This window comes from Engraulis encrasicolus, chromosome 10, assembly GCF_034702125.1.
Source record: "Engraulis encrasicolus isolate BLACKSEA-1 chromosome 10, IST_EnEncr_1.0, whole genome shotgun sequence".
Lineage (NCBI taxonomy): Eukaryota > Metazoa > Chordata > Actinopteri > Clupeiformes > Engraulidae > Engraulis > Engraulis encrasicolus.
Genome location: NC_085866.1, coordinates 56,066,924 through 56,094,848, shown reverse-complemented (window position 1 = coordinate 56,094,848; position 27,925 = coordinate 56,066,924). Strand labels below are relative to the sequence as shown.

The 27,925-nt window shown below is 43.2% G+C and overlaps 3 protein-coding genes across 10 annotated transcripts in view; all 3 read left to right on the top strand.

The window, feature by feature from the left end:
• The window catches only part of LOC134457394 (neuron navigator 1-like), a 171,107-nt gene extending 150,957 nt beyond the window's left edge, over positions 1-20,150 (top strand). For all 6 annotated transcript variants that reach the window (XM_063209401.1, XM_063209402.1, XM_063209405.1 and 3 more), the window contains 15 exons: positions 2,550-2,661; positions 7,390-7,511; positions 9,016-9,215; positions 10,065-10,227; positions 10,956-11,199; positions 11,498-11,589; positions 12,426-12,518; positions 12,921-13,089; positions 13,361-13,599; positions 13,714-13,868; positions 14,049-14,120; positions 14,322-14,518; positions 14,804-14,922; positions 15,222-15,428; positions 15,795-20,150. In XM_063209401.1, the coding sequence (XP_063065471.1) occupies positions 2,550-2,661; positions 7,390-7,511; positions 9,016-9,215; positions 10,065-10,227; positions 10,956-11,199; positions 11,498-11,589; positions 12,426-12,518; positions 12,921-13,089; positions 13,361-13,599; positions 13,714-13,868; positions 14,049-14,120; positions 14,322-14,518; positions 14,804-14,922; positions 15,222-15,428; positions 15,795-15,890 (2,280 nt within the window). In that variant the 3' untranslated portion in view covers positions 15,891-20,150. The remainder of the gene's footprint in view (positions 1-2,549; positions 2,662-7,389; positions 7,512-9,015; positions 9,216-10,064; positions 10,228-10,955; positions 11,200-11,497; positions 11,590-12,425; positions 12,519-12,920; positions 13,090-13,360; positions 13,600-13,713; positions 13,869-14,048; positions 14,121-14,321; positions 14,519-14,803; positions 14,923-15,221; positions 15,429-15,794) is intronic.
• Positions 20,151-23,160: 3,010 nt separating this feature from the next.
• Positions 23,161-27,925, top strand: part of mybpha (myosin binding protein Ha) — a 35,839-nt gene continuing 31,074 nt past the window's right edge. For both annotated transcript variants that reach the window (XM_063209397.1, XM_063209396.1), the window contains exon 1: positions 23,161-23,468. In XM_063209397.1, coding sequence (XP_063065467.1) covers positions 23,228-23,468 — 241 coding nt within the window. In that variant the 5' untranslated portion in view covers positions 23,161-23,227. The remainder of the gene's footprint in view (positions 23,469-27,925) is intronic.
• Positions 23,480-27,861, top strand: LOC134457393 (uncharacterized). Of its 2 annotated transcripts, XM_063209399.1 has the most exons (5): positions 23,480-23,827; positions 25,336-25,467; positions 26,025-26,087; positions 26,446-26,517; positions 27,321-27,861. In XM_063209399.1, the coding sequence occupies exons 1-5, from the start codon at positions 23,696-23,698 to the stop codon at positions 27,465-27,467; spliced, it is 546 nt and encodes a 181-aa protein (XP_063065469.1). In that variant the 5' UTR covers positions 23,480-23,695; the 3' UTR covers positions 27,468-27,861. The 2 variants fall into 2 exon arrangements, with proteins under 2 accessions (XP_063065469.1, XP_063065468.1); XM_063209398.1 differs by lacking the exon at positions 27,321-27,861 and having other exon boundaries at positions 26,025-26,607.

Below are 27,925 nucleotides of genomic sequence, written 5' to 3'. Positions count from 1 at the left end.
AACAATACAACCAAATGTCGGTGACAAAATCAGTTGGCAGTAATTTATTGATAAGTGATTGCAGTGCAAAAGGGTGCGACTCAAAGCAATCTAATACAACAGTATGCTATATAATTGGCCCATTATATTTTTAAATATTTTACGTTGACCTTGGACTTGAGAACTAAAGCACACATCTAAACAACCTGGACGATTTTAATGGGGACATAAAATATTCAACACAACTTGACACGATAGTCAGACAGTCACTTGCGCTTAAGGAGAGACAGTGTAAGTGTCTCAGCTTTTCTTGCTTTGATTCCACTAGATAAGCACCTATAATGAGGTGACTGGGACACAGAGTGTTAGTGTTTCAGCCTTGCTTGCATCGCTTGCACTAGATAAGCACGCAAGATGAGATATGTGGCATGCCAGACCCCTCTCCATCTCTTGGCCGAGACCATACGTACGTGTGACCAGTCCCATCACCAGGTGCATGCTGAGTGCCTGAAATCCGATGACGACAAAATAACAGACAGTGCAGACATCACAAGTTACCTAACCCCCTCTTCACCCTCCTTCCCGAAATCATCAGCCTAGTGGCTATCATATACTGCCAGGCTGATGAAGCGACAAGACTGCCTATGATAAGGGAGCCGCCGTCCCTCCTCTAGGTGTTGTCTACAGTACCGTACCAGGAAGTTAAAGGCACTGGTAGCGGAGGCCAACGTGGCCATGGGGTGCGATGGCCTGTCTGTTGCTTTCTCTGGGAAGGAGATGGATGTCAATCCTGTCTGCTCGGACACAATCGTGTTTTCTCTCCTGCGGTTACCTCTTACGTGGCCCTGCCTCTGCTCCTATTCTCAAGGGGCTTTGTCCTTAGAAGGCCCCACATCACTTGGACGTCATCATGTGTGTGTGTGTGTGTGTGTGTGTGTCTGTGTGTGTGTCTGTGTGTGTGTCTGTGTCTGTGTCTGTGTGTGTGCGCGCACACATCCGTGTGTGCGCTTGCGCGACTGTGTGCATGTGTTTGTGCGTAATCACAAGGTGCTGATGCACATTTGGCACAGGCTGCAGAAGATTGATTTGATTCTGGGGTAGAGTGACCTCTTGTGACTTGTGATTCTAGTCAACTGAAAAGATGTACTGTGATGGAGTGGGTCATTTTGTAAGAGTGATGCATGCACAGAAATTTAAGCACCACTGTGTGTACCAAAGTACATACAACTGCCCTTTGTTGGGGGACTACTCTTTGTGGAACAGCTATTATTTATAGTGTCTAGCAATGTTTCTTTGTTATATCATAAAACATCTGAGGTACAGTAAGATAGCACAAATGGCCCTTTGCTTATTTCTCTATTAATTGGCATTCTGAAATGGCAGATGTCTGTCACAGCCGGAGGTAAACCCCAGTGGGTAACTAATGCAAACCTCGACTCCCCTTTGTGTACCCACATATATATAGAACAACAACAAAGCGAAGCGTGACCTCACATGCCCACTGAAACGGAAATGCATCGCCAAATCAGGGTCACAAGCTGGTCTGAGGGGGCAGGGTAGCCATGGTGGTAGGGGGAGGGGTTTGCAATGACCCCCCCACCCATGTGGTGAGCCATATCATGCCCTAACCATGTCGTACCTTAAGCTTGGCAGGGGTGGGGGGTGTGGTGGTTGTTTGATTCAGCGAATCCCATTAATATCATGTAATAGCTGCCATACCAAGCCTATACAGTAGTAGTCAACATTGGCAACGTCACATGCTGCTGTGAGTAGGGCAGGGTGGCTGGTTTGGCAGGGGGGACAGGCTTTTCCAGTGACCTCCATTAATACCATGTAACGGGCACCATGCCATGCCGTAACCATGTCCAGCCTTCAGGGTGGAGGCAAGTGAATACCGTAGCAGTCGACATTGGCTGCCTTCCTAACCGCCTGACCTAACATTGCTTCAGTGACTGTGAGGATTGCTTAAGTGTAAACCACAGCACTCCCCCCTACTTCTCTTCTCCTCCTCTACCCCTCCTCCTCCTCTTCTCTCCTTTTGTTCTTGTGCACTTCATGGAAGGATGCTCTGGATTGCTTAGAGGATGCTCTTCATTTTTTGGCCTTGACAGCACTGATCCGTGAACATGAGTCTCTTATCAGGGCAGTGGCATTCATTATGGCAGTGAGGTCTCTGTTAAACAAGAGTTATTATGGACAGTAGACACTGTAAAGGACTCCACGGATGCACACACACACACCCACACAGGCTTGCGCATGCACACGCACGCACGCAAACTCTAAAACAAAGCTTCCGATGTCAGTGACATTCCATTCATATTAAAAGTGCAAGTGTCAAATTTGGAAGTCCTTTGTAAATACAGTATGCTGCACCTGTTGTGTGGAGATGTACACACTTTCCACTTAATTTTAAGTTATTGTCAGTCATGCACACATTCAGTGTACTCACCCAAAATAAAATACTACAATGAAAGGTGTAATAAGCAACAGAAGTTTCTTTCTTCTTGTATTTGTTTGAGGATAATGGGCTTGGTGTAATGTGTGCTGTGTCCTCTGCTGTCCCCCCTCAGGACTCTGAGTTGTATGACCTGCGTGAGACCATTGAGTGCATGAAGACCAAGAACCAGGAGGCCCAGGCCGTCATACATGGAGCCTTGAACAGCCAGGATGGCATGGAAAGAGGTAAGCGTAACACATGGCCCCTTGTAGTAAAGGGGAGTAGAGTTGCCCACCGGGACTAAAATCCACACCTTCCGAGGTAGTATTCTGGGGCTCCTCTGACCACTACACCAAAGAGTTGGGGTCCCCCGCATCAGGAATATCCATCCTGTGGTCGCTTGTATGGCTAACACTGCTGGGTGCGCCTCCGATGACCTCACGACTGGTCATCTAACTTCTGACACCATCCCACTTTTGCACACCCACAAACCTAGTGATGGACACTCCATCACACCCCTGTTATAAATTTGCTCATAGTAGGCGGCGGGCCAGAAATCCTATCTTGCAAGTTCGTCGGAGTGATCAGGTGGCAACTTGGTTTTTGCTCATATATATCCATCAGAGTGCATAAATCAATATTCTAAGTGTTGCCATCGTCAAAAGTTGCACATTCATATAAAAAACAAAGGTTGAAATAGCGATTTTTGGTAATGTAGGAATGTCATTAAAATTGACCTCTTCAACAAGAAAAGTGTCACCAAATGAATTTGAATTGATCCACAAGAGCAAAATTTCACATATACGTGTGTATTATGCCTATCAATATTTCTTTATGGGTGTAATGGCAGTCAGGCATAGCGCCACCATGTGGTAGGTAAGTGAACTGCTTGAAATGCACTGCAGCTACTGTTTATTCCATATAGGAAAAAGTGGTGAGGTTGATGTGTAGATTCTATTAAACATGGCCTATGAGTGAAATGGCAGTCAAGTATAGCGCCACCATTTGGTAGGCGATTGAACTGCTTGAAATGCACTGCAGCTACTGTTAATTCCATATAGGAAAAAGTGGTGAAGTTGATGTGTAGATTCTATTAAACATGGCCTACTTTGTGAATGGTTTGTTGATGTCTTGTAAAATAAGGAAATTGTGTGGTGACAAACGTACCACAGGTAAACCGTTAATTGTTAATTCAACATTCATTGCCCTTTAATAAACAACGTTTCGGTACTAGACCTTCATCAGGCAATCTCTTTCATTCATGAAAGAGATTGCCTGATGAAGGTCTAGTACCGAAACATCATTTATTAGAGAAAGAACAGCGAAATGGTCAGTGTGCGGGAGTTTCTTTAACTATTGCTGAGTGACCCATGGTGCCATCTCCGAAGTTTAACATTCATTGCCCGACATGAATAATAAGCAGATCATGGCTGATTGTAGGCCTAATTATGAACACAAAACACATTTTTCACAACTTAGTTACTGTCTTTTGCAGACAAAAGACAAAATTCTCAACATTTTAAGCAAGACTCTATTATTAGTTGTGTACTATTATTATAATTTATAATTATGATAATTATGCAAATATGAAAATATAAATCCAAGGTGGTCACAATTTTTCAGCATGGCCACCCTCTCCACTTGTAATAAAGGCCTGGAATAGTTCACTTAATGATGCAAGCATGCAATTTGGTACAAAATGTTCATCAGAATTCACTCTTTGAAAAAAGGTTGCTGGCCTCAGGGAATTCCAAGATGGCCACCTTCCACCAATGACGCCTTAGCCTATATTAACTGATTTGCAGTACAATTATTTTAAGAAAAAATATTTTATTATTATTTTAAGAAACAATTACTTTCCTATCCCCAGTCAGCTGGATTTTCTAACTAGTCTTGGCCTTATCAGCAGATGTATTCCAAAAAACCTTGAACAGCCTCATTTCCCATCCTCTGACAAGTCAAGTGGAGTGTACTGACTACTCATTGGTGCTTTGATGCATTGGTGGCTTTTAAATTCCACTGAGGAAATTGGCAAAGGTGTTGTTATCCAAGTTGACAAGTTGGGGGAACCCACAGCTATTTTCTTGTTAACTACACAGCATTTACAGTCCTTCCATTTTGGCCAAGTTGTACAGTAGGTAAGGACATTGGAATGATTGGCATGATGCTGTGTGGAAACACGAGACCCTACATCTCCAATAGAATTGATTGTGTTTGATATCTTTGACCAAGTCAACTTTGATGATGTTGAGATTTTCCTGAGTAAGTTGGGAGCTGTATATCTTTTGCTGTCTGCATCAGACTTGGTACAACCAAAACTCTCTCTGAATGAGATAGGCCTACATGGTCCTAGGAGGAAGCCAATAGCCACAATCCTAGATGTGCAACATTTAAGGCTGATGTGTGGCCAAACCCAGAGCCTTCAATTCATTGTCATCCACAAACTCTACAACACAATTGGACAAGAGAAGGCCTAATACATGCTGTTCTGCCATGCTTTTACACAGTGGTGTACTGTCTACGTATAGAACGCAGGTATACGCAGTATACCCTCTTCCAAATTTCAGGAATTTCAGTATACCCACCTGAAAAAATGCTCAAATATACAGTATATCCACCTGAAAAAATTAGACTACATCATTGCTTTTACATGCTGTGATGTGGTCACAGCCTTCAAAACCAATGATAAAGGAAAGTTGTTGAATAAGAGATTCAGCACTGCAGATTGTATGCGTGATGCGAGCCATTAACTATTTCGCAGAAAGGCATCCCTCCAACAGCAGCAGCACTGATACAATACACTACATACTGTAATATGCAACAAATCAAGCAGAGTGCCTGTGGGTTTTGAAGCATATGCCAACCAGAACTCAAAGAAATGAAATCCAACTGACGGGAGAAGATTGGCAAAGAATGAACAGGGCAGCCATTGCAAAGAGTAGTAAAAGTTTGCTAAGTGCGGCAGGTGCACATGCCTCAGGCTTGGTCTTATATGCATAGTCTAGTGAAGCTGCAAATGTGAAGTACAGTTCTGCTTAATCCTTTTACTTCAGTCTTGTCAAGATTTTGACATTATATTGTGCATTTTTAGTATTTGTGAATCATGTTTTTGAATAAGAAATCACAGATCCTTTTCAGACTGTATCACAGTACTGTTCTTCAGTAATTTGTTGATTCCATTGAAGTAATTGCATACATGTTAATTAGCATTAGTAATTGTTGGTGGAGAGCATAGCATCTTGAAACGTGCCAAACATCTTAGATTTTCTTGTGAACAATGTCATTGTTTCAAAGAGTATATTCTAATGAACAAGGGTGCAAAATTGCATGCCAAAATTTCATTATGAGAACAGTTCTTGGTATTCTGAGGCGGGTGGCCATCTTGAAAAATGGTGGCCACTTTGGATTCTTTTGGTGGCTATCACAATTTTTAAAAGGGTGTGTTCATTGACAGTAAATAGATTACTATTATCCATTATATCTACTGTCAATGTGTGTGTTCTATAGAACATGTGTGCCAAATTCCATGTTTGCATCACTAAGTGAATGATTCTTTGCCTTATTTATAAGTGGAGAGGGTGGCCATATTGAAAACGGTGGCCATCTGGATTTTATCAATGGACAATGCTCTTCTTTCAAAAGTGAATTGTAGATAACATTTGCAGTATTTCATGCTATCATAATTAAAGCTATTCGTGGCCTCATTTAAAAAATGGCCATATTTTAAGATGGCAACCCTCTGCACTTATAAAGAGTGCACACTAATGAACATTTGTGCCAAATCTATATGTACACTTTTCTGTGCACTTACCGGTATATAAATAAGCAAAAACCGAAGTAGCGCTCCCTGTGGTGGCCAAGGGAGCATGTTTATGCCCTGGCAACAGACAGATTTGGATTCAGCACCCCCAAATTGACCAAGTACATATATTTTTAAGTTGCGACTAAGAGGTCACAACAAAACTCATTTTCCAGATGAGCTATGATTTCTGGTCCGCAGCCTATGTGTCATATTTTGGTATTTTCTTCCATCTTGAGTCTAGATTGTAATGTATATGTATGTTGTTCGATAATTCAACCAATTAGCTGTCGTGTTTAGAAAAAAACATGGCTTGAAGTAAAGAAACTGTCCAAAACCAGCATTTTAAGTCAGTTTGAACTAGCCCCCTGCACCCCCGCCCTGCACCCCCCCCCCGCCCCCCCCACCCCCCCCCCCCCCCCCCCCCCCCCCCCCGCACCCCCCCCCCCCACCCCCCCCCACCCCCACCCCCCCCCCCCCCCCCCCCCCCAACCCCCCCCCAACCCCCCCCCCCCTTCCCCCCTCCCCCACCCCCCCACACCCCCCCCCCCACACACACACACACACACACACCAAGTCTTCAGTTTCATGGAAAATGTTGTTACAAAGCAAAAGAAAACTTTAAAACTCTGTTTATATCCATAAATAAGCAAAAATGAATATAGCGCCCCTTGTGGTGGCCAAACGTGCAGGCTGACGCCGTGGCAACAGGCAGATTTGGATTCAGCACCCCCAAATTGATCAAGAAAACATATTTTTAAGTTGCCACTAAACGGTCACAACGAAACTCATTTTCTAGATGAGCTATGATTCTTGGCCCGCTGCCTATAGCCTCTTTGTGCAGATGTGCCTGTTGACAGGCCTATTCACTATTTGCTGAAAACACTCAACTACATCATAACAACATTGCTATGACATTGCAGAGCATAAAGGCGTTAAAACAATGACAATGACCTAGTCATAATGTTATAATCATAATTATAGTCATAATTACTTTAGTCTATAGTTAATATCGTAGTAGTGTGGTAGTTTTCTAGAGATTTTAACAGGTGCGGTTGTTGAGGGCAATTGTTCGGCCCCCCTTCTACACTTTGTCTGACTTTGCCTGGAAAAAAGTCTCATCAGTAGTTTTTACTTGCTGCTTCACTGTTATGCATTTGTCTCCCCATGACAGAGCTGCGCATGCGGAGGCAGAACTCGTCTGAGAGCATCTCCAGCCTGAACAGCATCACGAGCCACTCCAGCATCGGCAGCCTCAAGGAGCAGGACGCCAAGAAGAAGAAGAAGAAGAGCTGGGTAAGTGGTGACATTATAACACCTTAACATTTTGGCAAAATTAGTATGTGACAAAACTAATAAGCCTGTGTTGAAAACAGGACAGGCATGCATGGTATGTAAGTATATATTACATGGTAATGCATGGTATGGGGCATGTGTATTATCCAAATATGTGTACATATCAGATCATATCTGTTTAAATGTTATGTATTTACAGCCTGATCTCCGAAAATTCCGTGCTCCTAGACACGGATGTTAAGGACACAAAATCCGTGTCCAGGAGCACGGATTTGCCAAAATTCCGTGCTCCTGGACACGGAATTGTTTTCCGTGATGGGCACAAGGAACTGCTTTCTATATTTCCACCGCACTGTGTTAATTCTATCATTAGAAAATACATACCAAATGCTAATCCTAAGCAAAATAATGCTATAGCAATTGAAGTTGTACCCTGACCAAAACATTCCCTAACCTTAACCTGTCATTAAAGACATATTTTTGAGAAATACCTTTTCCAGTTGGTTGATAGGCTATTAAATTCATATAATGAATGAAAGAATACTAGCTGTGCCCAGACCAAAACAATCCCTAACCCTAACCTGTCAGTAAGAAATGTTTTTTTGGAGAAAAAATGTTTGACTGAGGTCAAAGACTGTGGAAACATAGAGCTGTGGGAGTATTAGAGAGAGCACTTCTGTGTGTCCATCACAGAAAACAATTCTGTGTCCAGGAGCACGGAAAACAATTCCGTGTCCAGGAGCACGGAATTTCGGCAAAATCCGTGCTCCTGGACACGTATTTCGTGTCCTTAACATCCGTGTCCTGGAGCACTGAATTTTTGGAGATCATGTTGGTATTTAGGAGCAATGATCTGATATCAGTATAATTTGAAATGAATGTACATTTAAAGTAGCTTTTTTGACCTTTCTATACATAACACATCATTACACAGCCATATGCCATAAACTGTGCACACAGTCTGATCATAGTATTCCCTTTATTTGTTTTCTTTCTATAAATGGCTAAGGTGGTTGAGGTGAGTGTCATCTTGACAAGCCTATCTGATTATGATGTCTAAAATTGATATTCAACACTGTCTTTATGTTTCAGTGCACCACACCCTGGATGCCTAACATTCATCCCATGCAAATTGCTGGTTCCTAACATATGCTGTACAAGAATGCCATGCCTGTTTAGTGTTTAGGTCCACCTGCTGTCGACACTAGTTGACAATGCAATCTGTTGTCTCTCTGGCTTCGTACTAATTCTTGATCTCTATGCAAAATAAAGCTAACATTTCCTGTAAACCCATTCATCACACATTAACAAGGAATGAAATCTAACGTCACAAAATGTTCTTCTCCACCATGGTCTGTAATCGTTGCAAGCACAGCTGCTGATTGTCTGCCGTCACTCCAGACTTTGAAGATGATCTGGGAATGATTCTTTCATTCCATTTGAACTGAGTAGTTGTGTTGATAATGAATAATAATAAACGTGCATTCCTCTCTTTTACCCACAGCTGAGGAGCTCTTTCAACAAGGCATTCAGCATCAAGAAGGCCTCCAAGTCGGGCTCCTTCTACTCCGACATCGAGGAGATTGCCACCCCGGACTCCTCCGCCCCCAACTCCCCCAAATTGGCACATGAGGGGGCAGATGGCCTGGACCAGGACCAGGACCAGCCTCCCCAAGAACCCCTCCAGTCGGCCACCTCCTCTGTGTAAGCACTTGTCATTATGTTTTGTTTGGTTACGTTACATTATGTTACATTTAGCAGACGTTTGTGAGCAAGCGACTTACATAGAGCACTCAAGCCAGAGTGTCGGGTCAATGTAGAGTACAGCAGTATACAAATAGAACAGATAGAGAGCAGTAATATACAAATATTGGAGTACCTTTTTTGGGTTGACACTTGGAGGACACAAAAATGTTCTTCAGTCCAAAAGGGGTTTGGGAATTAGGGAACCACTGCATTACATCTTGCAGACCCTTTTATCGTCACCCCCTCTGTCAGCCACTGCATCCGTGTAAGCTGTTATCCTGTTCCTGACAAGTCTATTCATAGCGCTGCTGCCACCATTGCACCTACTCTATCTCTTGATGTTACCATAGGTTAAGTTGTATGTTAAACTGGACACTCAATGTAACACATTACTAAGTTTCCCTCAGATGAAATTAATTGCAAAGTGGTAACAGGCATGTCAGTAAAGCCATGCTTTCGCCAGATGACACTGCAAGAACCTCAATGCTGATTATGGCTGTGCTACTTCTGTATTATAGCCTAGGGCATTACTAGATTACCGTATCTGCAGAATCTTTCAAAGCAAACTTTTACTAATATCGAGGGCCTTTGAGATGAGTAAAGAGAATGAGATCAATGACAAGTTGTTGTTAGTCAAGTTGTATAGGCATGACACCTAGGCAATTCATGATACAGCAACTATGATGTTCTTATGTTGGTAGATTTCCAGGATCTTCAAAGAGATTGAGGAAAATGAAAACAATGATAAGGTGCTGTTGATGTGTAACTATGATGTTTCTACCTATCCATGTATCCATCCATTTCCAGGATTTTTGAGACGAGTGAAGAGAATGAGACGGATGAGAAGGCGGTGTCAGACCTTCGCTCGGAGCTGTGGGAGAAGGAGATGAAGCTGACGGACATCCGACTGGAGGCACTCAGCTCCGCCCATCAGCTGGAGCAGCTACGGGAGGCCATGAACAGCATGCAGGTGAGTACAGGTGTCAGTAGCTAGTATAGGTACAGGCAGGTGTTTACTACTGAACAGCATGCTGGTAGCTAGTGCACACAGCACATAGTGTGTAGAAGTAATGTACAGACAAGTGTACACGTGACACTTACTACTGAGCAGCATGCAGGTGAGTACAGGTGTTGGTAGGTAGTGCACAGCACAGGTGCATTTAGGTGTTCACTACTGAACAGCATGCAGGTGCAGTACAGGTATAAGTAGCTAGCGTGCCGCACAGCACATACTGTACATTTAGGTGTGTGAAAGTGCTAGTTGCTAATGAATTGTCAGGTGGGTCAATGTTGTTAACTACTGAACGGCATGCTAGTGTGTACACGGCAATACACTACACACAGACACTACACAGTACAGCTTTTAGCAACACACCTCGTAGGCAGGCTTAAAATCTCATGATATGGTGTATAATGACAATAAAAGGATTTATATATCTTTTTCTTTCTCTTTTTCTCTTTTTTTCGGGTTTTACATGTGTTATTTACAGAACGATAGCTGTCACAGTTTGTATTTATATTGCCAGTATGTACACAATGGATTGTATCATGAGCGTACAAGCCATACACACTGAAAGTTACATGCATCATTAATCATTGATGAACTTGAAACAATGTAAAGCCTTACGTTTAATGTTTTATGTTAACTCTATGTAATAATGACTGCAGAATTAACATGTCCTGTGTTCTGTTCTCCAGTCGACAGTGGAGAACCTGAAAAAAGAGAATGACCGGCTGAAGACGGGGAGCCCGGCCACCCCCATCACCCCATCCTCTGTTACTCCTGTGACCCCCTCCACCAGTGGACCCTCGATGTCAACCTCGCAGCCCTCGGGCCTGTCGTCGTTACTGGGCAACTCATCCCTGCAGAGGCCCACGAACACCATGTCCCTCACCAAGTCCTTCAGCCTCAGCCTCAACGAGTGCAGCCCCTGTGAGCCAGGTAAAGACCTAAGGGCTGTACATGCGTCTGTGCCTGCGTCCTTGCCTGCGTGGGTGCGTGTGATAGTGTTGAGCAAAGAAGGGATGGTTTTAAGGAATCACGTGCCCTGGAGGCAAAGTATTTGAAGTATCATGAATCCACCCCTGGTTCAGAGGGGTTATTTCATGAATTGTGTTTTTATGTAAACCCAAATGTACTGTACTTTATATGCGTACCAGTTTATTTGTGCAAACAACCAGGCTTCAGTTATCCTCGAGACTTACGCAAAATGGTAATTTTCTTTTGCCTTTTTCCACAGATATCTCACCTATAGACATGTTGAGCATGTGTTCTCAGAGAGGTGACGTCTCTGTGCGTGTGGTGGTGCGTATGGAACAGGCCCCCAAAGAGGTAAGACATGACATTACATTTTGAAACATGTTGGCAATTTTTATCTGTTCAATTATGAACTAGCTCAGTTAAATTAAAAGCGAAGAGTGCCTTGGATTTCCTCTAAACATGACATTGCAGTGCACTTAGCTGATGCTTTTATCCAAAGCAGCATACAGTTATTTTAAGGTACAGGGTATTGGTTACAGTCCCTTGAGCAGAGTGGGGTTAGGTACCTTGCTCAAGGGCACCTTAGCCATGGAGTAAGATAGAGAATGGAAAGTTGGTGTTCAAATATGCAACCCTCAAATCTAAAGCCTATCGCCTTAGCCACTAGGTCAGGAGTCAGGAACCTTTTTGGTGGAGAGAGCCATAAACGCCAATTTTTTTAAAATACATTTTCACGAGAGCCATACCATTTTTAAAAAAACACTGAGTAAAGCATGTATTTCAATTAAGCCCAACAATTTTAGAGTGTACTGTGAAGTTATTGCTTTTATTGATATCAGGTAAGTATAGGGTTGCCAACTCCCTTGTCCTGTTTCAACTCAACATGGAACCCGTACTTTTATTTATAAATACAGGACGATTCCATATCAAGGGATGGTTGGCAACTCTAAGAGTAAGAGCAAGTAAGTAAGAGCCATATATAGTTCCCAAAAGAGCCACATGTGGCTCTAGAGCCATAGGTTCCTGACCCCTGCACTAGGCCATGGCTATGCAGGTCACCCAAGGATAAACAGAACACATATTGTAGTGATTGCTTACCCCAGAGAACAGGCACAGTGTTTTAAAACTGATCAAATACTGTATTTCAAAATCAAGCTCTACTCACTGTTTTCTATCTTGTCAAATAGGTAAAGCAGCATAGCTTTTACATTGGGTCTGTGAAAGTTGATGCGACGACAGACTGGTTGAAGCTGGATAAATTCATCATGTTGGCTTTCAAGGTGAGTTTAAGAACATACATTGCAATAGCATGCGACACTGAGCATTGCACTGTCTACTCCATAAGGTACTTAAAGGAATGCACAGCCAATTTCCAGGTGCTGCTGATAGGCACCAAACAGCTCAACCATAAAGCAAAAAGTGGCAGCCGAGTGTGTCGAGCTGTAGGCCTACCAGAAAACTGGCAGTGGAAAAGAGGCATTTGTGATTTTGACCAGGGGATTGCCTAATTGGACAGTTAAAAGCAGGTCACTTGATTGTGGTTCTGAATCCAGGACAAGGAAATTCAGATACAAGGGAGTTTTAACTGCAAGCTGGTGGTAGGTTTGTTGCATGGTTAATTTCTGTGTTTGTACTGAACCACCAGCATAACATGCTGTTTCTATTGTCTTTTGTTTCTCCAGGATTACATCAGCAAGGTGGATCCTGCGTCCAGCATGGGGCTGTCCACAGACTCCCTCCACTGCTACGAGATTAACCATAACAGGCGGGTGCTTGGTACAGACGTCCCAGAGAATAGCCCGGCCAGCTGCCTTGGCAAGGGGCCCGGCTGTATCAATGTCCTCCTGAAAGGTGAGTGGCGGGAAAATCCATCACAACTCCACATTCCTTTCAATACATTTTATTCCCATTTCTTATTTCCGGTAATCACATTTTCTGTGAAATGTTATGGTCTTTTTATTGTTGTGCCTAATCCCTAATCATCTCTCTCTCTCTCTCTCTCTCTCTCTCTCTCTCTCTCTCTCTCTCTCTCTCTCTCACACTCTCTCTCACACACTATCTCTCTCTCGCTCTCTCTCTCTCTCTCTCTCTCTCCCTACCCATCCCTGTCTCTCCCTTGCAGGCCTGCGTGAGAAGTGTGTGGACAGTCTGGTATTCGAGACCCTGGTCCCCAAGCCCATGCTGCAGCACTACATCAGCCTGCTGCTGAAGCACCGCCGCCTCATCTTCTCTGGCCCCAGTGGCACCGGCAAGACCTACCTCACCTCCCGCCTGGCCCAGTACCTGCTGGAGCGCAGCGGCATCGAGCCCTCCGCACCCGGGGCTGTAGTCACCTTCAACATGCACCACCACTCATGCAAGGTGAGTGGATGACAGGGGCTACCAAGAAGGGTTGTTTAGCAAGCAAGTGACCTGTGAGAGTGAGGACTGCAGTTTTTTATGTTGGAAATATGTGACTTTTTTGTCTTATTTCAGGATCTCCAGTTGTATCTGTCCAACCTGGCTAATCAGATTGACCGGGAGACGAACACGGGAGACGTCCCTCTGGTCATCGTGCTGGATGACATCAGTGACGCGGGGGTCATCAGTGAGCTCGCCAACAGTGCCCTCACATGCAAATACCATAAATGGTAAGACGGCAGATATTGATTTATTCATAGTGATCACAAGATGTGTTTCCCCCTCCAAGCAGTGACCACATACACATACCAAATTTGACAGTTCTTTTCACACTTCTTTTTAATGTGTAATGTCAACATGCAAGTACATCTTAGCGGTGTGGAATCTAATAGGATTTATCTTCCTCATAGTCCATATATCATTGGAACAACAAATCATTGTGTGAAGATGGCATCTAATCACGGGCTACACCTCAGCTTCAGGTAAGCCACATACCCATGCTGCTGTAACAAGGCGGAACAGTAGACAAATGTACGTATTATATATGTGCAAAATGGTAATGTATTTAATTTAATTTGTATTGTATGTAATTCTATATTATTTATATTTACGGCCAGGATCTGTAGTTGTATTTACAGTATCCAACATTTTTAATCATTTGTATTCTTTTTTCATTCTTCAAGGATGGTCACGTTTTCCAACAATGTGGAGCCAGCGAATGGGTTCCTGGTGCGCTACTTGCACAGGAAGTTGATCGAGTCGGAGAACCAAAGCACTTTGAACAATGAGGAGCTCCTGCGGACGCTGGACTGGGTACCCAAACTCTGGTACCACCTGCACACGTTCCTCGAGAAGCACAGCACTTCAGATTTCCTTATCGGTAAGGATTCCAAAATCATATCAACTATTTATTATTACCCATATTAATACTTTGGGATACGAGCAGTAGATTGTATGGATCTTGAAACCAACTTTCAGAATTCATTCACAGTTGAACTGTTCTCCATAGGTGTAAAAGTACCTGTACCACAGTCACACTAAACACTCAAAAATGTATTTAAGCTTTGTGCAATATGATGCATGTCCTGTGATGTAAGCATCGTGTTAGTAAAAAGACATATTGAGATAGCCAGGTTTGTCATGTATTTCATTTACATCCCAATAGGACCTTGCTTCTTCCTGGCATGTCCCGTGACGATAGAGGAGTTTCGCCCCTGGTTCATCGACCTGTGGAACCAGTCCATCATACCGTACCTGCAAGAGGGGGCCAAAGACGGCCTAAAGGTTGGTGACTGTAATCCACCGTACATAAAATGTGTTTATTAATGTTATTGTGCATTTCATTTAAAGTTATTCACAATGACAATAGAATATAATAGAACAGAACAGAGTAGAATAGAATAGAACAGAACAGAATAGAATAGAATGCTTTCTTGCATTTTATACCTATATATAGTATATATATATATATATATATATATATATATATATATATATATATATATATATATATTGTAAATCCCACAGAATTTTCCCAAATGGACTATTATGTGATGTTATATGACTTGTTATTGTGTTGCCAGGTACAGCGCCAGAGGCCGGCATGGGAGGACCCAGTGGAGTGGGTGAGGGACACCCTGCCCTGGCCGTCGGCACAGCAAGACCAGGCGAAGCTCTTCCACCTCCCTCCCCCTGCCGTGGACCCCAGCAGCGTGGGCTCAGGGCAGTCCAGCGAGGAGAGGCCCGCAAAGGAGACCCCCCTACCCAGCTCCCTGGAGTCAGACCCCCTGGTAAGTCAACATGTTCCTCCAGAGTAACACTGAAGCAACACTTGGTAGTTTGCTTTCCAACCTTAACACCTTTCATGCAATGCCTCAAATATTGAGATTGCTGCTTGCTTGCTGCCCACATGGCAATGAGTAAAAGTCTTAATATGTTGCCTTACATAGCATGACATAGATTTACAAAATCATAGCAGTGATTCATCAAACTCAAACAGTGAACATTCCAAAGAATTCACCAAAGGATATGAAATTATTCCGTTTTTTAAATATCATACTGTGTTCCCTTATCCTTAATTTTCTTTGAGATCAGTAAATTATCTCTATTTTATATTGTTCTTGTGCCTTTTCTCTCACCTGTCTTCCCCATCGCAGATGGCCATGCTGCTTAAACTGCAGGAGTCGGCCAACTTTGTGGAGTCGCCTGAATCAGACCTGACGGGGGAGCCCAGCTTCCAGGCCACGCTATGATGTCCTTACATTCCATCCAACAATGGAGGCCATCCGCTCCACTGCACTCTACTCGCCATAAAGACTTATCCTGCTTTCACAACGTATGACACACATGCCACAAGAGACTGGCGGACCTGTCCTTCCCTGCCCTACCGTGCCCACTAACTGGCTTGTGCTGTTATCCACGCTCTCTCTCTCTCCGTCCCTCCCTCTCTCCCTCCCTCCTTTGCATAGCTGATTCACAGCCTCCATTCCTGACCCTTCGTTTTTGTTGTGCCCCATTTTACAATCTGAACATTTCAGGAGGCTGGATTTTATTTTTTACTTTTTTTTTTTCTATTTTTGGTCTCCTCAATCAGCTTATCGAGTGGATCGTTTGTCGGTCCAGGCTCCCTGTGCCAGGAGAGTATGCAAGAAAGACTGTTACATTTGATGCCAAATGTATACAAACGTATAGACTGTTGTTGTGCCATCTGCACCTAAAGCCCATGCCCCATGCCCCATGCCCTCTACCCGCCACCCTCCCTGTGTCCTTGAAATGTGCAAGTGTGGGGTTCAGTCACCAAAACTACCCCCCACCCCCCATTCCTGTCGCTGACTATCTCTAAACTTCCTTTGGAGCAAGCCGCTCCTTTCCTTCACCCCCCAAACCCAGTCACTCCTCTCCACTCCTCCCCCACCCACACTAGAAACAGCTGCTGACTGGGCATCCAACAGTTGTCATTCATTCAGCACACGTCATCACTCCAGACTGTTAGTTATTTATAATTTACAACTTATCACCACCAGGCAATGTGATCTTTGCCAGTGTTCATCTTGTCTCATCTCGTCTTGTCCATGCTACCCCATTGTTTACATTAATTGACATTGCTGCACCTTACATTTTTCTCTCTTTGAATAGGCTCCCTATTCAATCATGCTTATTGTTAGCATTTATATCGATGAAAGCACATGTAAGAGAATTCTCATACGGACAACAGCATACAGTATTTGAACCATCAAGGTTTGCATTGCTTTCATACCTTGAGCGTCAGTGGTGCATTGACAAGATCGTAAATATTCACAAGTGAAGTTAGGGCGCTGCTCAAAGTCATGCTTCTTTGACATTTACTATAGTTCCATGGTTCCATCTCTCATAAGCTCAGATTACACTCTGTTTTATTATCCATGTTCAGAACTTGAAAGGCTGAGCAGCAGAGGTGTATATGGTGTACAAACATACAGGTGCAAATAGATGCGGGGAATGCTTTTTTAGTGACGTTAGCCAGGCTTAGAATCCCAAACTAGAAAACAGGAAACATCCACTGCACGATAGTCAGATGGTTTGGCACCACACAATAGTGACGGTTTGGGACCACACTTATGCAACTTATTCAATATAATGTATGGTGCTCAGACTACAGCCTTAGGTTTTTCTCAGTTACGTATATCATTTACAGTATGATGTCACAAATATACAATATCAAAGGTATTCCTCGTTATAAAAAAGAAAAATCCTTTGCAACATGCACAAGTTGCCGGTTATTACGTGGCAGTTTGTTATAATATGCACACTGATGTGAAATACAGAGGTACAGTAATCAGCTTTTACTGTTGTACTAGATGATTGTAAATAACACACTCTGACAACACATGGTGACCATTTTGGTTCTGTGGTGATCTGTCTACTCTGCACAGGTTGAAACGACAGTCGGATCACATCACTGCTGCAAGATGAGCTGCCGCGTTAACTCTTTGCCTTCATGTAGCTCGCTAACATTGCTCATGTCACAGGTCATAGGTCATCATAGGGCATAGGTCCTCCCCATTATGACATTTAATAATTGCCTCCTCATTCTACTACTCCACCAAATACACTATTATGCTGAAGAGGAAGGTTTTTTTAACTTGAATATTTGCCGCCCTTATGATACGCAGTACATTTGTGCAGTGTGGTATATACGAGAACCCTCACAGGGCAAAAAGAACGGACGAAAATCTAAGAATGTACAAATCCATCCAATGTTAGATGACATTTCTAATACTTTAAAGATTGTTAAAAAAATTGCCCAGGAAGAGTATGAGGAGGACTTTATGGCCTTGTAAGCATATCATAATAATCTTGAGTCAAAGAGCATGAGTGTAGAGAGCATGACGTGTCAGAGCATTAACAATCTGAAGATTTTTAAGAAAAAATAAAACAGAAGACTACAGTCCTACTCCTGAACTTCTTATAAGACCTAAGAGATGAAATAAAAGAGTGAGACAAAGCCTTGTTAGATTTTAAATATTTCAAGGAGTAATATACTGTATGTACATGGCTGTCCCTCTACTGTATGTCTCATCATTTTAAAATCTTCTAAGCTTTCCTTAGTGAATTATCAGATAGGCTGCACTTGATTGGCTGACTAAAAAGAGATTGGCGATACTGATACATGATGTTTGTTTGTATAATGGTGACATGTGATCCCTGTTCACTTGTAGAACACACTATTAGTCACCCACTGATTACAGTGAAACAAAAGTGCTTAGAAATGGGAATTGGTCTTGTCTTAAATAGTGTGCCTTCAAGTGGATGCACTGATAGTTTGCTATAATTGCCATCACAAGTGTTGCATGCTTAGGTATATGACTTTGCCAGCCAAATATGCCATTAACTGTAAGCCAACAAGCCTATCAAAAGAAATAATGCTTGCAGAATCTGTGGTGATACTCTCAGATGACCCGCGTAGGACTTTTCTAAATGTCATTTTATACGAATTTGTATTAAAAAAAGGAAAGATAACCAACACACACCAACTCGCCATCTGTAAGTAGAGCAAGCTTAAGACAAGTAGCAATGTGCTTAGTCTATAAGAACTCACTGTAAATGTAACATTGGTGCAAAACTCTGTCATTTTAAATTCAAATCACGTAGAGACATAAAGACAATAACAAAACTACCCAGGAGCTCAATGAACTGCCACTTCTCCTCTTTTCGATGTAAACATCCTTGAATTCAGTGCGAGTGTCTGCAGACGTCTGCTTTCCCATCACTGAAGTCTCAGTTAAGTGTTACTTAAAAAGTGTTCAAATCATGTTTGCTTGTTTACAAGTGATTTGGCAAAAGCACTTCCTGTCTCTCTGCAAGGTCTGTGGTTGTGAAGTGAGTGTGACGCGCGTACAACATGTGCCTAAATGTGGTGAAGACGCTCGGGAGACGCTCGAGTGCTGTGTAGAGGCTGACTGGAGATGTGATGATGAAATCATGCAAGCTATTCTCTTTCTTCCAAAAAAATGAATAAATAACCCCTCGTTCCACTCCCAAGTTTAAACATTGCTGCTTTTTGTGTATGCTAGTTTCCCTTTGTGATTACATATTACTCAAGGGGTGATGATGAACGCTTGGATTGTCTAGCGACTTCTATTGGCTTTGCAGGCTGCAATTACACAAGTCTGTTCATCAGACTCCCAAGAGATGTGATATTCTTACTCTGAGCCTTTTGTTCCAATGTTTTTATGCTCGGGGATGTACTTTTTTGTAATTAGTATTTATTTATTTGCTTTATGACACTGAAAGGATATTAAGAAAGACTATTAACATATGATTTGCTTTAAAAGCTGCAGTATCTGAATAATCCTATATAATTATGGTACTTAATCCCAGTGATGGTCTAGGATGTGGATGACAAACAGGCTGTTGATGAATAAGATGCATGCACACCTTCAGAGAGTACCTATAGGGAGATCTACCTGGTATTAAAGCCAACAGACTTTGCTTTGCGGCAACATCCAGTAAAAGGTGTTTTTAGTTTTTTTCTCAATGGGGGATGTGACAACAGTGAAATATGGTGGCTGAAGACGAGCAAAGGGGAAGCTACCATGTAAATTGTCACGATTGTCGAAAATGGCTGTCAGTTTGGTTGATTTGCTTAAATTGCATATACCTTTCTATCCCCTTTTGGGGGAGTCCAAATAGATTTTTTTTGTTTCTCTTTTTTTTATTAAATCAATGAACTTGTTTTTCTTATAAAATTCTTTGTAAAACTTTCTACTTTGTACAGAACACTTCATATGTAAACAGTGTACATAGTTTCCTCATTCGCGACAGCAATCACATTCAGATAGATGTAAAATGAGAAAACCTAGCTGGAGATTGTCATGTGAGGCAACAAAGAGTGATTTGTTTTCTATGTGTATGTCCGTGCTTATGTCCCTCTGCCAAGAGAGGGTTACTAAAGGCATGTTTCACAAGCGGAAAGTTCCATTCATTGTAACATAATATGTTCAGTTCTCTCAATAAAGTCATGCCATTCTTTATTTCTCGCTCATAGGTGTGTCTTTTGTATTGTTATAAACAGTGTGTTATACTGTATACATTGCTCGATGTATAAACATCAGGCATATTTTTGATAAGTATAGCTTGTTGTAATGTTGCCTTGTTTAGCCAGGTGTTTACTGCAGTTGACAGGCTAATGGGATGAGGCAAATGTAATCTGAGATGTTGAATTTGGTTTGCTGCCTGACCACTCCAACGTCAAGTGGCATCCTCGGATGCCCCTCAGTAGCTGTCACAAGCAAAAACAAGTCCGACAGGCGGACAACAGATGCGTCCGTCTATGCCCGTTCTGAACCTTTTTTGCCCAAACGCCCCCTTGGCCTCCTCATAACCTGTCAAGGCAATTTATCAATAAGCCTACCATGTACTGTATAAGCCTGGATTTGAAAAAGTACCATAGGATTTCAACAGTGTTGGGCAATTTACTGAAAAACTGTAATGCATTGCTGATTACATGTTACTGTCTTTTCAAAATAATCCCTTACACTACATTTAGCAATGTGGGGACCTAAGGCGAATTTAGCTTAGGGGGGCCATCGGTCCATCCCATATCACATTTTTTTTTTAACATAAAATCTCTATTTTTGTTAGGCTATTTTTTTTTTTAATCACGATTTTTTATTTAAAAATAAATAAATAATTACAAACATAAAAAACAGGCAAACATTACAATGAATTACAATGAAACATTTCAATGAATAGGCTATTTGCAATTTTGCATAGGCCTACATTAAATAAACTAAAATGTGAAATTCTCTTTTCACTTTAATATGAGAGCAGTGATGTCCCCCCCTCACTGAAGTGTTATTTCATGTGTGTGCATGATGCTGTCACCTATTTGAAGTGACGTTGATGTTGGATTTCATGGAATACTTTTAAATGCCGCTTTGGGAAGAAAACAGAGTAGGCGACAGGTGAACTGTATTTCTGTCAAAACAGTGGTTTGCAGGCGTTTGCGTTTTCACGTGGATATTGTCTTCGTGGACCGTAACAGACAAACCGTAAGTTCCATAAACTAATCAATGAGACATTGGCTACGTGTACATGATGTTTTTAAGTCCGATTTAATAAATGCGATTTAAATAGATCGGATTAAGAGTTATTTTGCAATGTGTATACATGGCACTTTCACTTAAATGCGATTAAACGTCTGGGGAAAATAAAGCATTGCGATTGGACTGAGGACGCACGTGCTGAGCGAGCCAGATAAGGCACGGGGGCGTGGTTCAATGCCACCGAGATGCAGGTCATCTTCCCCACGAAAATCATTGCCTCAGGCGGACTGAAATCACAACATTTCCCCCTTTCTCCCTGGATCATTTACAATGCTACATTGGCTACCCTGTTAGCATAGAAAAACGAGTGGTCAAATGGTAATGTGGAGTAACTTTGTTGTGCTTCATTACTTTGTGGGGCACTTTTACATCAATATATGGAAGCCACAACATTTATAGTCGCTTAGGGACTTTAAATTAAGCAAAACTTTCATGTGAAAATCAACAGGAAGTGCCGCCATGTTTTTCTCACTGGCAAAGAGCTTTTGGTTTGCACGCATGAGCTCCAGGCCAAAACTGAGCGACTGCCACCTTGTGGACACAAGAGGGAATCACAAGAGGGAATCACAATTCAGAAACCCATCACGGGAGGGCGGACGGACGGACGGACGGACGGACGGACACCAAAGCCTCTTATAGAGATGCGTGGGACGCATCTAAAAAATAAACTCACAACAGGCGGGAAATAACTAAACACAGACTCCTCATCTTGTCCGAAGTTAACACTGTTCTATGGCTTGCCACCTATTTTTATGGTCTACCACTTGCAATACCATTACATAGTTTACACACATGGGTTTCAGTTATGGGACTGCAGATGGAAATTAGCTATATAGCTATAATCTGGCACAAGCCATCTTTTTACTTCTGTAATCAATGTGTATTGTGCATGGTCCCTGTTGAACTAAACTAAATAAACTAAACTAAACTAAACTAGAATATGGCAACATAATCTACAAGCTTTGGCCACAGGCCGTGTACACACATTAACTTCAAGGACAAACAAGTTGAAAGTTTATAGGTGACCCTGGCCCTCTTACTGTAAATCACATTGCCCACTAAAGTTTCAGTCACTTTTGTTGTGTAATTGGGTCATAAATGTAATTGATTGACAAGCCTGTCAGTACCCCCTTACCCAAATCCAAACCAACACTCACATACAACACCCCCCCCCCCCTCTCTCTCTCTCTCTCTCTCTCACACACACACACACACACACACACACACACACACACACACACACGTGCGCGCGTGCAGCACAGTCTACTACCGGAGTAGGGTTTCTTTGAGGAGACCGACAGTTGTCAATTTCTGTAGCAGTCTGACAAACTGTCCCCAGTGGTTGGCCCTGACCCAGTTGTCTCTGTCTGTCCCAGTGCCACCAGTCTGTCATATGCCATATACCTTTGGATATAACACAGATGTGCACCTAAGGCAAATAAATGTATAGTAGGCCTATAAACCTGGGGTGGAAGCACAAGGTACACAATACCACCACTTTGTATTGCATTGCACAGTAAGTAACCATTAGGCTATCTTGCTGCAGTATGCATTGTCGTCCAAAGGCAGCAAGGATTGTATCAATGTTAACACAGAAGATGGCGACAAATCGCTTAAAACTTCCCTGTACAGTATTTGCATTTTATGCAGATACAAAAGCAAAGCACGATATATCCTTCCCATTATTTTCTACAATCACTCAAAACGATCGTATTCTAGGCCTAGTCCAAGGCAGTGCCGTCTATTGACCAAATAATCACGTCATTGTACATGACCATAATAACTTGTTGGCAACAGCCTAATGGTCAACAGAGAGCACACAGCACGAACATCCCTAAGTGTCTACTGGAGTCCTATTTAGAGATTTCTTTGAGGGGAGGAGTCCCTTGAGCCCACAAGCCATGCGTAGTATAAATTGCAAGAGACCCCCCTCTCCCCCCATGTCAGCCCGAAGGACTCTAGTTTAGGGTGTAGCAGTCCCACAGGGTAGCACTTGAAGCACCATGCCCGCCAAGCCAGCTCCCATCAAAAAAGCCCCCGCCAAGAAGGCGGAGAAGGCTCCAGAGCCCCCGGCGGAGCCCGCACCCGAAGCTCCCCCTGCAGAGGCCCCACCCGCGGAGGCGCCACCTGCTGAGGCAGCGCCGGCGGAGGCTGCTCCCGCGGAAGCCGCACCAGCGGAAGCCGCTCCTGCTCCTGCGGAGGGAGAGGTTGCACCGGCCGCGGAGGCTGCACCAGCACCTGAGGGTAAAGCTTTATAACCCGAGATGGAGACCAACCTAACCCATTGTACGAAACAAAAACATATAGCCTACGTCAAACTAACTTTCTCTTTACAATTAACCTAAGGCGACAGGTAAGGTTAATGTTACGCAACTCCAAACTAATCTCAATTCATAATATCCTATGGTTTTAGTAAGGCTACCTTTTCTTGATCTTGAACTAACATTTTGTACAACACTTGGCCCATTCTAATGACATGTTGTATGCGTGCAACAACATTAACCCTTAAACCGCCGAAACGAAACCTCCAACATTGTCAGATGCACCAGCTCCCGCCGCAGAAGAGGCACCTGCGCCTGCCGCTGCTGAACCCCCCGCTGACGGTAAAAACAACTCGACATGTTGTTCATTTACCAGTAACAATACATGACCATTTGCATTATGGATTATTAATGATAATATTAATACAGCGCATTTGGTGCAATCTTTTGTGTAACTGTCCAAAGATGCAATATGTAGCATCAAAATCTTGAAATACGAATAGGCCTACATCTAATTCTGCTCAGTTCAATTAAATGGATGGATGAAACGCCCAAACGCTATTCCAAATCTTTATCTACATCTAAATAATTTACAATTTACGCACAGGCCTAAATAATGATGAACTAAACTACATATTGCACCTTTAATATGAATAGGTTAATTGTTTCATTTTATTGAATTTGCAGCATGCAAAGTTATACTTCAACAATGATTAAAACACTGGTGTAAATGACGACTTCTGAATAACTTTGCCTTGATAGTGCCTATATGTGTTTGTAATTAATCTGATCAATATGTTTCTTTCATAAGATATTGCTTTTTTATTTTTAAGGCAGAGAGTAACATTCAATGTGAAAATGGCACAATATTTTAAGACACTTAACAAAACTAGAATGAAGACATGGAGTGTCAGCTCGAGGTGAATTATAACATGGCTCTCTTTAGGGGGCTGTTGATGTCATGTGAGCTAGATAGCCATTTTCTTATGTGCCCTACTAAGGTCGTAATGGATTGACCTGTGGTTCTGAATTTCTGAATATCTGAATTAGCCTACCAATTTTTGTTTGCACTGGAATTGCAGGCAAAAAGTAGGCAAAAAAGTGGTCATAGCTGTTTTGCAAGTAGCCATGAAAAAGAAGCCTAATGATGTATTTATTTATTATGACAATATGTGAGTGTTTATTGTCATTTGTATGGTGCATAATAACATTAACATGACCAACTAATTAACACAGTTATATCCGATGCACTTACAGCCAAAATTGCTATTAATGACTGTTTCTGCACGTTTTGCCTATATGTCATTGTATGACATATGTTTTAATCCCCCTGCTCACACAGCTCTGAACCAGCCGTTATACCCTGCCACTCCTGTCACTCTGTAATGTGACAAAGTAAGAACTCTAATAACCACACCGTAATCGCACAGACCACTTACTTATGATGTCACATCAGAGGGAGTCTACCTTGCTTTTTTTCTTGGCCGGCAATATTGGACACACACCATAACCTGCCCCTATAGCCTGGCCATCTGACTAATCACCCACCACAGTGAGTGGATGTTCAGATTCAGAGCCATGCGGTGCTGGTACAGTCACCACTGTCCTCCTCAGGGGCGTAGCAGCAAATTGTGGGCCCTGTACTATCAGCTCCAATGGACACCCCCCCCCTCCCCCCAGCCATATATCTTCATAAATTGGACTGTGTGGGCCCCATATATACATGGGGCCCTGGTGATTCAGTCACACTTTACCCCCCTGAACGACACCCCTGCCACTGTCCTCCTCCATTAACCCCCCCTCCCCCACCCTGCTGTCTTCTGACTAACGCACCTAACCTTTAACACCAGCCGCCGATGCTCCTGCGGAAGCCCCACCTGCCCCAGCCCCCGAGGCAGAAGCCCCCCCAGCTCCTGAGGCAGAGGCCGCCCCTGCCCCAGCCCCTGAGGCAGAGGCCCCCCCAGCTGAAGCCCCTGCCGAGGGTAACAGCAGCCACAACTTACAGCAACACAACCACGCTTAAAGGGGAACTAATGTTGATACTATTTGACCCTATAGCTCTGTTATGTTCGAGGTCACCGCATGACAAGAATGGCCAAAAGTAGCCTAGTGTAGACCAATAGTAGGTGGTCATGGCTCTCTTTTAAGGGCTATTTATAACCTTGACTTTCTATTGCAGTTTTTTAATGCCCGATTAGGTTGCATTTAAGACTGTTCACGAGTGTGTGTATGCTCCTCCACATTTCCCTTTGCATTGTTTTTGGCAGCACACAGGGACCTCAAACACCAGACTTATTGGTCAAAAAACATAGCAGCTTTTCGTTAATCATTCTTTGCTAATATTCAGCTTTGCTGACTGGCACACTATTCAACCTTTGACTACTTCTGTGCCAAACATGGGCCAATCATGCAACTCCATGACACAGTAATACCCAAGTCAGTACGGGGTTACTGTGGTCTAAGGACTGAATGAGGTCTAGCCTACTACTGTATGTCCTGAATGCAATCTAATGCACTAATCTGAAATATTTAATATTAGCGCCCGCCGCTCCTGCCGCAGAAGAGCCAGCTCCAGCTCCCGAAGCTGCCGCTCCAGTCGAGGGTAACTAGATCCCCCATAACCTCTCACAACACACAGTTTGCTGACAGCACTAATGACCGCCTGGAGGTCGTAAAAAAAGACACCCCCTTTTTCGCACCTTCACTACACTACATGGCAACACACTGCACTACATTACGCTACACACCACACCACACCACACCTCCTTGTTGCCCCCTTCCCACCCTCAAACTCAACGCAACACGCGACACTGCTACACCACTACACCACACACAACGCAGTGCCCCACACACCTCCCAGGTTGTGCTGTCGCACCCTTATTTATTGTTATCGTAAACATGTACTCGAGTGTGGAATAGCTGTGGGGTCGCCACACTAACATCTAACGTTTAACAATCAGCTGCCGCCCCTGCTGAAGAAGGCGCCGCACCTGCAGCCGCCCCGGCTGAAGGAGAGGAGGCCCCCGCCGAGGGTAAACACGCCTTAACATAAAGCTGGGCTACGACTACAGGAGTTACAAATTATTATTTATTATCGGACTCCTATTATTATTATTATTGTTATTATTATTATTATTATTGTTATTATTATTTAATTTATTCAACAATTTATTTTAATTATGATCTGATCTGACTTAGCCTCATTAATTGAAGACAATCACATTTGATCAACCAAGCACAGACATGACCCCTATACTATTATATGCTTCATAACCAGAATGATCCAAATTTACAGGGTGAAAAATGTCTTTGATGTAAGTTGTTATGAATTGTTCCAAGGGCAGAGCAGTAACACAGCTGGCGAATTTGCCCTCATGTGCGCACTCTGTAGGTCAAAAGAACTCTCATCTTTGCTCATCATTTTATTTCGATTTGGAAGTATCAAACCTGTTTGATAGCTGCAATCCGTCGCAAGCCATGGGTTACCTTTCACATGAACCAAAAATCAGGCCGAGAATCCTGTAGTTTGAGCCCATCAATCTCTTCTCAACTCTTCTTTTTACTCTCTTGTGCATGACTCACAATCTGCATTCAAGGTAAAACAAACAACTGCATTAAGGTTAATAACTGCATTCAAGTAGACAAACAAACAAGAACAAGAACTGAATGAAACCTGTTACTGACCTAACAGCAATAACATAATATTGAAGGTTTTTTTACACATCCTAAGCAGCCAACCTGATGTGTCAAAATAATTTCCGCCCTTTTCCCCCTCCTTTCTAAACAAGTTAGTGTCTTGCCTGTGCCTTGTCTAACTTGGGTTGTTTAACATTAGCTGCTCCCGCACCTGCCGATGCTGCTGCTCCTGCTGCAGAAGAAGGGGCTGCCCCAGCAGCCGAAGGGGAGGCCGCCCCAGCAGCCGAAGGGGAGGCCGCCCCAGCTGAAGCCGCCCCAGCCGAGGGTAAAGCCGGATCGTCCTTAACCCCTTAGACAAGCTAACCCAGCTTACCGTTATCCATACTGTACCTACCGAACCCTACAGTACCTACATAACGAGCAGTGCAACTGAAAGCTTTTGTTTGCTATGCTATACTACTACCGAAGAACAAAACAGGTACCCAACCAAAACAGACTGCCATGGAAAAAGGATGGAGATGAGTAAGGCTAACTGGTTAACGCTAACTCCGGGGACTTTCGTCATCCATCCCTCCTCCTTCTATTTTCTTTTGCTTCGTGATTAGCATTAATGCTACCGTCGGGCAGCTTTGCTAACTGACTTCCGACCTTTAACCTCCACATGCTATAGCTCCTGCAGAGGATGCTGCCGCCGCTGCTCCAGCCGCCGAGGCCCCTGCGGAGGGTGCCGCCGCTGAGGCACCTGCTGAGGGTAAATTCAGTTCCCTGGCAACAAGACACGAGGCAAAGATTCTAGAGCTGATC